The sequence below is a fragment of the Bison bison genome, unplaced genomic scaffold (genome assembly GCF_000754665.1).
Source record: "Bison bison bison isolate TAMUID 2011002044 unplaced genomic scaffold, Bison_UMD1.0 scf7180017864389, whole genome shotgun sequence".
NCBI classification, from domain to species: domain Eukaryota; kingdom Metazoa; phylum Chordata; class Mammalia; order Artiodactyla; family Bovidae; genus Bison; species Bison bison.
In genome coordinates, this window is record NW_011494961.1 from 3,798,298 (window position 1) to 3,809,445 (window position 11,148).

General features: G+C 37.1%; 1 protein-coding gene across 1 annotated transcript in view; it reads right to left on the reverse strand.

Moving 5' to 3' along the window:
• ANK2 (ankyrin 2, neuronal) overlaps positions 1 to 11,148 on the reverse strand; it is a 252,844-nt gene that overhangs the window by 114,601 nt on the left and 127,095 nt on the right. The window contains 4 exon segments of the mRNA XM_010858507.1: positions 3,084 to 3,182; positions 8,557 to 8,655; positions 8,817 to 8,915; positions 11,064 to 11,148. The exon segment at positions 11,064 to 11,148 is cut by the window's right edge and continues 33 nt beyond it. Coding sequence (XP_010856809.1) covers positions 3,084 to 3,182; positions 8,557 to 8,655; positions 8,817 to 8,915; positions 11,064 to 11,148 — 382 coding nt within the window.

Sequence of the window (11,148 nt, forward strand, 5' to 3'; positions counted from 1 at the left end):
AGGGACTGGTTGGATCTCCTTGCAGTCCAACAGACTCTCAAGAGTCTTTTCCAACACCACAGTTCAAAAACAGCAATTCTTCGGCACTCAGCTTTCTTTATAGTCCAAATCTCACATCTATACATGACTACTGGAAAAACCATAGCCTTGACTACACAGACCCTTTGTTGGCAAAGTAATGTCTCTGCTTTTTAATATGCTGTCTAGGTTGGTCAAAGCTTTTCTTCCAAGGAGCAAGCCTCTTTTAATTTCATGGCTGCGGTCACCATCGACCATATGAGGGGCAATAATTCTCTCATTATAAAGCATCACTGACTGTAATACAGCCTGATCCAGGCAGACATGAGCTCAGCCTTACCATCACTACTAGCCTGAAAAATCAGGGAGACTTTCTGAGCCCCAACCCCTTTAACCAAAATGACAAAAAAGCAATGGCTGGGACAGGGTTTAAATGTTTGATAAAATTTCCGCTACTAGTTTCTAGCTAACAAGATCCCCAGGAACCATATCTGCTGGCAGGTAACTAAAGTCTCAGTTAAGTTTGAAGTGAGGTTAAATCAGGAGCCCTATGATTGCTCAATCCCTAGAGAAAATGCCAGAGCCCCATACTGTGCCAACAGAAAGTGGGCGCTTAAAAGCAAGACAGCTCTCAGAAGTGCAGGTCGTCGCAGCACCCCCAGTTACGTCCGTGGGGGACACTGGGTGAGAAAGGATCTGGATCTGGGGGTGGGGCAAGCACAGAGTGTGAGCAGGAACCTGGCCACGGCGGCCCCTGCTCTCCAGTCTGTCGAGCAAAATGTGACACATGCTCTTGACTAGTGAATTGAGTATTCTTGCACTTCTTAAGTGAAAGATATTATTGTGATGACATGACATTTCTTTCATTATATATCACTCATAAATATGACTTAGCCCCATGATTATATAACCATGAGGTAATATTTCTAAAACCCGATAGAGAAGAATACATACAACCCAGAGATCTTGACCTTAGAGATCTGTGTGGTAACCGGGTAAAATTTTTACTGTCTCCCCTTTGTAAGAAAGTGAATTTTAGCACAATGGTATTAGGTTAAGAGAGGGAGTTTTCAGAAGTGCCTGCATGTGGGAATTTTACTCAAACTATTAGGTAGTTTCATATTAAAAGAGAGGGCTTCCCTGATAGCTCAGTTGGTAAAGAATCTACCTGCAATGCAGGAGACCCCGGTTCGATTCCTGGGTCAGGAAGATCCACTGGAGAAGGGATAGGCTACCCACTCCAGTATTCTGGCCTGGAGAATTCCATGGACTGTACTGTCCATGGGGTCGCAAAGAGTCGGACACAACTGAGTGACTTTCACTTTCACTTCATTTCATATTAAGAGAGATAAATGTGAAGGCCTTTTATGATTGAGCATGGATTGTAACATATTTACCAGAACACTACCATAATTTCTGGTAAACTTAGTGAAGTTCATAGTACTCAGAGGGCATTGACTGACCATAATTTTTTTCTAATAGCTGAATTGCCAGGCAAACTTGAAAGGAAGTGAGAATAGACAGAGCACAGAGGATTTTTAGGGCAGTGAAACTACTCTGATTGATGCCTTAAGGATGGATACATGTCATTATACATTTGTCCAAACCCAGAGAATGTACAACACCTAGGGTGAACCCTTGTGTAAACTATGGGCTTGGGGGTATCATGATGTATCAATGTAGCTTCATCATTCATAATCAATGTACCACTCCGGCGGGGAATGCTAATAATCGGGAGATTATGGGGTCGGGTGCCTTTTGGAAATCTATGAACCTTCCTCTCAATTTTGCTGTGAAACTAACACTGCTTTTAAAAAATAGTCTTTAAGGGTGGGCGAGGGGGAGAGGGAGAGGGAACCAAGAAAAATGCCAAGGCAGGGAAGAATAGAGATTGAATAACAAAACACTTAACACATAAGAGCATAAAACAACAATAATGATTACCAAAGAACATAAGTTACACTACTTGTACAGTGGATAGAAAGGTGGATAAAATCTAAAGGCACAACAGTAATGTCAAGGCTGCCCATGTATCACTGCATTCTGCATGAAGGTCTGCAGGAAAAAATGCTGCAACATGCACAGAGTCAGAGAATGTTAAGGAAGTCTACAGGAGTTTCAAGGTTTCTAAGGCCAAGCTTACATTTTAATCATAAAGACCCGGAAGTGAAATGACTTGCCTAAAATGACAATTTGTATGACTCCGGTAGAATGCTTTCATTCCAGTACACTAATGTTTCTGAAATGGACTCACAAGGGTGGGATTCATGCTGAAGTGAGCTCTAGCTTAGATATTGAACAAGGAGAGAAAAAGTATTTAAATATTCTATGAGAATCCCAAAGAAGCTAGCGCAAAAGTTAACAGCACAGCGTGGAAAAGGAAACAGAAGATATTGATAAAATATTCAGTGTAAAGGAAGAAGGTGAAAAAAGAAACAGGGAAGCAAAACTTTTTTTTAAAAGAAGAGGGAAAAAATTCAAGTTGTGGGGGAATTAGAAATGGAAGAATCCAATCACACAATCTCCCATATTTTGGAAGAGTAGAAGGACAGAACGTCTAAATATGGAGAATCAGAAAAGAAGAAAAGTAGAACTCATTACAAAAAGGAGGAAAATAAAGCATATGAAGGGGAAACATGAAAACTTTGAACATGATTTGTTTCTCAGTAACTAGTAAGAAATGTCTATGGAAATTTGATCAGCTTTGGTGGTAAGAAATAAATATTATGTATCTTTATAATATAGATAAAAATATTAAAGCTCATGAAAATGAAGATATTTGTGGAAGTGCTTTCATAGGTTAAAAAAAATCATTAAAATGTTACTCAATGCCCAATTTTTTATATACTGTATATTTTTTCAAACGTTAGTGTTTCTAAAATTGGAGTGTATTTTCCATTGTGTATATTCACTGTACCATTTCATTTCTGCCTGAAAAACTGTTACTGAATTGATGCGTTCACCTACAGTCCTTGGCATTTCCACATCAGGAGATGGACAGCAGCATCCCTTGGAGATGGAAGTCATGCGCATAACAGCAGCAAACCCCAAGCACCAGCACCTACCCTGGCTCTGGCATCGACGAGGGCACCGTTCCTCAGGAGGCATCGGACCACTTCCACCTGCCCTGCACGGGCCGCCATGTGCAGGGCCGTCTCCCCACGCTGCCAGGAAACAGAGATCGCTGAATCTTAAGCAAACCCACTGCTCTGGATAGCACACAATAAAAATGTGCCTTTTTGTGAAAGATAGCGTTATATCCAAAGGTGTAAGAAATCTTGGTAAAGGCATAATTACTTCCTAATTCTTCAGTCTGGAAAAACACAGTTTGGTATCTTCTCCATCTTCATAAGGATAGAACAAATGTATATATAAACATCTGGCTCAGATGGTAAAGTGTCTGCCTACAATGCGGGAGACCCGGGTTCGATCCCTGGATCAGGAAGATCCCCTGGAGAAGGCAATGGCACCCCACTCCAGTACTCTTGCCTGGAAAATCCCATGGACGGAGGAGCCCGGTAGGCTACAGTCCATGGGGTCGCAAAGAGTCGGACACGACTGAGCGGCTTCACTTCACTTCACTTCACTTCACTTCACTCCATAAAAAAACTAGTGAACTTACCCAAACATCCAGGATACCCTGAGGTTTGACTTTGTAACCAACATAAACCAATTGTCTTTGGTGACATGAAGTCATCTTTTATCCAGCAAACCTAAAATCTGTCACACTTGCCTATGTGATTATGACTTCATTCTGTTATTACTAATGAGAAACTCTAGATGCTAAAGATCAAGTCAACACAAAAAATTGCAGCACCTGCACCATACGGAAGCCATTCCTTTCCAGAATTCAACATTTACTTCTGAAATAAGCTATTATTTCACATTTGTCTTGGTGTTCTGAGACTAAAGACAGTTCATATGAGAAATCTGATTTGCCCAGGAGGTCCCTGCTTATCATTGATCAGCATGTTTAATTACAGACAGTTATTTGATAGAACCACTCAGAAGTGAGTACAGCAAAGTTAACAATGCCATGGGTTGAGGTGGGCAGCACTGAGCTTCGGGTCTCTCCTTAAGCATCTCCGTGCTGCCTCAAGGCAGACGCACCTATCAGGAAAAGGCAGCTTACCCTGCAGCATGAAGGATGATGGTTAGACATAAGAGAATTTTCTCATTAGGAAGCCTGTTAATTACTGCCTCTAAAAGAGAGATTTTTTTTTTTCCAATCAGCATACTAAATCCACAGTAGTTCTAAAGAAAGCAGGGGTTCATTCTGTTAAACAATTTTACAACTACAAAAGAATAAGATTCTAGAATAAAAGTTATTTTTGTCACCACAACTATACTAGAAAAGAAGGTTGACTTCAACCTGGTAAACCATTCCAAATAGACTAAATTGATTTCAAAGTTGGTTGAGGTAATTGGATACACCTGACAAATCCCGGTGAATAATTTCTTCTGATTCCTTGCACAACAAACAGACTAAGAAGATTTAAGACAGACTTTTTACCAAAGTACAAAGTTTTTACCAAACTTTCGTTTGGTACTTAGCTCACAGTTCATTTTTTGCTAGTGTTCAGTGTTCCACTCCTTATGAAATTATAAGAAATTCATTTCCAATGATCTGAATTTAAAAGCACTGAATTGGATGTCTAACTCTAATGTTCTTTTTGTTGGTGATTCATTTATCCTCTAATGGCCTTATTTTCTGATGCTATCTTTTGACTTTTGTAAATGTATCGGAGTATGTTATCACATCAAATAACATTATCAGAATAGCTGTATTTGTTTTCACCCTTTGGATGTATGGGAAGATTTTTCCTTTTCAGACAACCACAATTTCTAACTTTTCTGTATCACTTAAAACCTGTCCCTAAATAGATGAAGCTAGATCTTCTGATTTAGAGAAAAAAAAAACTCAAATTTTTTATTCAGAGTCCTATAATAATATGGCAATTTTACTAATTTTGGAGGAAATGAAGACAAAAATAAATTTTCTTATAAGAAGTTAAATCAAAGAGGTCTCAGGAGTACCTACTCAATGATGAATTTTATGTTTCCTTTACAAGCCAAACTTTATCAATAAGGAGTTTTCAAAATGTAGTATTTCCAGTATTAGTCTTAGTATTTTCAATATCCTTATTTGTACCTAAAATAAATTATTTTTTATAGTGTTTACACATTTGAAATTGATAAGTAAGATATAAACCCTAAAATATTAAACATTATATTCAAAGAAAAGTTACACACATATACACGCAAATCGTCTGTCCACTTTAAAACAATGGCCGTGTTCAATTCTTATTTAATGACTTTTGGATAACTTACTTTTATGGTAAACTATCCTTATTCTTTTAGCTTTATGTTATCCTTGTTTATATATAAGTATAAATAAGAAAATGAAAGATGTTATATATTATATTAATCAGTAACTTCCATTTCTTAGTTAATGGGTACCTCATCTTATTCAATGATCTTGTTTTCCTTATCTTAAGCTAATTAACTTTAAGGATTAGGGGACATTCTTAAATATAATATGCAGTGTGAACTTAAGCCATGAATCCATTGATTAACTATAAGAACAGAAAAGCTCTGTGTCCCCCATGTTGCAGTCTGGAGAGCCCTCAAAGTGCTGGGGTTTTTACTCCCATGCTTGTCAATGCATACTTTGGATTATGGATGTATCACAACTGTCAGCTCAGCTTTCTAGGTTTTAAAGTACATTTGTGAACTTTCTGGAAAGGGAACTTTGCAGTAATAATATTTGCACATGATTGAGTTGTTGGTACACTTCAAGCTTGGAGTGAATTTTGAGACATATAAACAAGACTGGCAGGAGAATGAGTATGCTCATGTCCAAAGCAGGTACTAAATTTCATGCCCCTCCTCCCAGTCATTAAGACCGACTCTGCTGACAGCTATGTTGACTTCCACTTTGGCTGCATCAGTTGGAAAGCATCAAAGCATAACAGACAGCATTGCATTCAAAAATGCAACATGATTTCAGGCAACACACAAAGGCTCCACGGGCGGGGTACTTTGGGGTCAGGAAATGCCCAACTCTGACACAGCAAGCAGGCAGCCAGTGTTCACATGGTTTCTTAATCAACCGCAAAGAGTTTTGGATCCAGGAGCTACAGCCTCACGTTCTGAGAAGACATCAGTTCACAGGCATCCCACTGCTAGAGAAAGTTAGATTCCTCTAAATGTTGGGTTGCCAAAATTACCAAATCAAAATACAGGATGGCCAGTTAAATTTGAATTCCAGACAAAGAATATTAATTTAGCATGTCTTGACTATTGCCTGGGGAATGCATATACTAAAAACTATTACGTGTTGTTTATCTGAAATTCAAATTTAACTGGGAGTACTGTATTTTTTCTGGCAGTCCTATCTCTATGGTATCTGTTCCCTGAAGGACACATCATACAAAACTTAAAATGAACAAACAAAAAGCAACTAGGAAACACGTTCAAGGAGAGGATTATGTTGGCAGATGCCCCTCAAATATTTACTTTGAAGGATCTGAAGGAAAAGAGTATGGATGGACAAATGAGAAGATGAAGAATGAAGAACTTCATAATGACCAACAGGTGGAAGTTAAAGTTTAATACAGCAATTGCCAAATTTGGGAGTATTTAAGAACCTAAAGACGTCAACATTTTTCTTGCTTTAATTGCTATTTATTTTTACTTGAAAATCTATATGTAGCCTACACAGGTTTTTGTGGTTTGTTTTTTTGTGTGTGGAATGGAGCATATCAATATGGAGTAAATCCATAAGCATCAAATAATTTGGAATTGGTCAGTGAAAAAGCAAATTAAGAGTGCCACAGAACCATACAACCATTTCTTGTGGCTTTTCTTGGATTAAGAAAATATTTAGCAAAAATCTCCCCTCAAAAAGATTTTCCAAAAAGTCTCCCCTCAGAAACATTAACACAGGGAGTTTCAATCAAGCATTGCATAGACTATACTTATCTATATTATTATAGCATTACAGCATGATAATGGAATTCACATGGTGTCAACATTGCTCCTGAGATACCGTAGGCATTTCAATGCAGAGAAGGAAAGCACAGTACAGTGAGAAAGGACTCAGAGAACTTCTTTTAAAGGTACTGGATTGTACAGGTCTCAATTTAAAAAAAGAGAGGCAGCCATTTCTGAACACAAAAAAAGATGCTGTTGATTTCTTTTAAAGTCCTAAGAAGTGACCATAAATTAAACTCAAGTTGGCATGTTGTGAAATTTATCTTTAATGGAGAAATTAAAATTTGCATACAGCATTACTTTAGGATCAATAAGGTATAAGTAGGGGAATTATAAATATAGACTATATTTCAATTCTTTAGTGGTTTTATACTCCAATTGTGAATACTATGGAGAGGTATCAAATCATAATTAAAATCTAATGAATTTATTTCATATGGATTTGTCCACACATCAGAATCTTCAGCATGGAAACAGTGTGCAAAACACAAGGAAATGAGAAAGTGAGAGGGAATACGAATAAAAAGTGAAATTGAACATTCTGTTTTACAACCTAAAAGGAATGGGACACCCAAAATTAATAGCCATAGTAAACCAACTGCTTTTGAAAGCATGATTCACTTTAATAATAAACACTAACATGTATTGGGGGAGTTATTTCCATTGAATACTTTTTAAAGCCTCTCATTGGTTCAGTGGGTCCTGGTGAGCTTCAAATACTTGACATCACCTTGTACAGAGCAAGTTCTCTTGTTCAAAGGAAAACCTGCATTCAATGATCAAAGTTTAACTGGGCAGACTCCAAGAAAATGAGAGAAATAAGAAATGGGAAATAAGAATCCTAACTGAGATTATGTAGAAAAATTCTGAAATATCCAGCATTTATGGGCAGAACAAAAGTTGTCCGGAGACCAACATGGACTTTAGGATACGTGAAAAAGTTGCAAAGTATAACTACTTTAGCAAACAAAATCAAATCAAAAGGAAAAAATCAGACAGAGTAAGGTTAGAAAATGGAAAATCCATGTGATTTAAAGGGGGAGAATTTTATATTAAGTAAAAAAAATTAAACAAAAAACTCTTGGTCTACCTCTGGTTAATCATTTGATATAACCAATTATGGTACTCAATATTTTAACCAAAATTACCTGGAATATGATTCACTTGAGCCATAAAGTTTTTATTCCAACCAATAATTCATTCACATTCCAAGGACCTCTTAAAATGCACTTTAATAACTGTATTTAAGATGTGTGGCCAATTCATCTGCACCAGGAAGCTGACACAGTCTTGCTCCACAGCTTCCAACGTACTGTGTAAAATATTTCTTACCCTATGGAGGTTGTCCTCACCAACATTCTAGCAATTACTTCAATAAAGTTATCACAGGGGTGCTTCCCAAAGCTCGGCCAGCCACTGAGCTTTGATCACACACACACACACACACACACACACATCTCTACACACGCACATCTCTACACACACCCACACACATCCTCTCACTCTCTCTCCTGTGGTTATTCTGACCCAAGCCATACTCACAATGTTAGTGACATCTGGAGAGGCTCCGTTCTGCAGCAGAAGGAGGACAATGTTCAAGTGGCCCATGAAGGCAGCCACATGTATTGGTGTGAGGCCAGACTGCGAAACAAAGCGACAGCAGTTTTACTCCTCTGCACCGGTGGGGGCCTTGGGGCTTCTTCAGATAAATAAAACTCGGAGAGGACAGAAGATGGGTGGAAGGAAGGGGAAGAAGGAGTAAGACAAGGAATGTTTCGTGACAAGCTGAAACATTTTTCTACCTCTGTTATAGCTTGGATTGAAGCCCCATATTTCACCAGCAGTTCCATGACTTTGATGCGGTTTTTCTTGCAGGCAATGTGCAGTGGAGTAAAACCATTCTGTGCAAAAGACAATCAAGTTAGTTGAAAACATGCAGAAACGAGTCTCACACAACTCCATGCTGGCACATTGCAGGCAGTAATGCTACATCGTCACATAATGTTACCATTTCTTCAAATGCTGTAGCTGTTGGAGTTAGACAGCGATGGTGTATTCCTGGAGGCTTGTGTCGTGTGTGGGGGGCAGGTATGGCATTGTTGTGTGGTTACAGAGAAAACAAAAGGGACGTGGGCCTATTCTTCTATGGTGGAAAAAACACACATAATTATAGTTTAGTTCTAAAATGGTTTAAAGTATACTAATAGGACAGATTATGAAATGGCTTAAAGATGCTTCAAAGATAAGAATACATTTTTTTTGATGATGGGCTATTTCTTAGAGTGAAAAATCATTACCTGTTTTATTTTGAAAATCTAAGATTTATGACTACCTCTATAATAAATGTTTCAGGTTAGCTACTATTTTTTTAGGGAACAGGTGTTACAAATTAACAGAAATTATTTGTGTTGATCATTTTTTATAGCCAGAAGTTATACTGTTTATATTAAAAATGTTTTATGAGGAATTGTTGTATATTAGCAGAAATCATTATTTATGTTGATAATATCTTTATAGCCATGTTATATTTCTTATATCTTTAATATAACATTTTTATAACATGCCAATCAAGATACATTTTGTTTTAGAAAGAAAGTAATAAGTGCTGAAATATTTTCAAAAATAGTATGAAGAATTTTTTAAATAACTGTAAGAAGATATCTCTTAAAAGCAAAGAAATGTGGAGAAGTCTTTAAGGTACTTTTTAACTTTTCATACTAGGATAATGTGCAGGAATTGGGCGAAATTACATAAAAATTTGTTAACCCCATGCTTAATCCTTATGTGTTAAGTATTATATTTTTATTTGAACAATGATGACTCTATATAGAATAGCTGTATCCATTCTGCTAGTTAACAATTTTGCATGTCCCAATAGGGACTTTTTATCAGAAAATATTTTTCTACATTAACAGTTCTCGGGAAAGTATATAATTTTCTTTAACCTATGACATTATTATTCACAACATTTTAAAACTAATTTCCCATCTATTAGCTATGTAATAAGCCAGATATAAATAACAACATGTATATGTAGCACTTAAAAGATCTTCAATGATTAGAGTATGATATCTTATAAGCTTATTGGCCACTATCCAATTAAAAATGAGTACTTTTTTCTTTGTAAGAAAACAAACATCCTCATGTAATTGCACATAACCCAAAAAGTATAGTTGTTTCCCAGGCAACAATAAATAAGTTGATTCCAAGGAAAATTTCTCATAAAAGTAAGATCCAATATTTTCTAATTCTAATACATTCTCTTAAAAATTGATTGCCTGAAGACTAATTTAACTGACATAAACAAATAGAAAAAAGGATTTGCCTTTAGTTAGAGAATTAGGAAACAAGAGGCATAAATTAATACATGCCTAATACTTCCAATGATTATGGTTAAAATATAAGTGAAGCAAGGAGACTTATTCAATATTAGACTGTGAGGGACACAGAAGGTGCTCTAGGGACAACCATTTGCAGATTTCTCTTGAGCAACTGCTGAAATAGTTCATATAAAATGCTTCCTGAAGTAAAAAGATGACCAGCATCACTTTTCTATTAGTCTATGGTTGAGGAATCAGGTCAATAAGGAACATCTCCAAGTGAATTCTTTACAGCTTACATTTTACATTACCTTACGCAGTCAAATCTGTTCACTTTAAACATTTTTCCCCCAAAGATTATAAAGTTTAGCTTTTTTACAATTTTATTCTGACTCTATATAGAGGTGTATAGAACTTATTTTTATAACTGCCTATTTGGAACTCCGATTTTCCATTTAAAAATGCTGATCACTCCAGAGGTTTCATATTATCTATGACTTGCTAATTACGGCAATGTTACCTTGGTGTTCTCTTAAATCTATCCCTGCCGTTATTTAATAGCAAACTGTGACAGTATGAAGTAGGCAGGCAACTTGCGGGAGGTGACAAATTTAGAATTAACTGTGTATCTGTAACCGTGCACTGCTGGTGTCTGCAACCACTGATCAATCAGTGTGGGTTCGCTGGTGTCAACCTGTATTCATTTAACGTGGACTGGGCCAGGTTTACCAGGGCTCTGGCGTTCGGGTTGGCTCTCTTGTCCAGAAGAAGTTTGGTTACTCGGTAGTGGCCGCAGTGTGCGGCAACGTGGAGG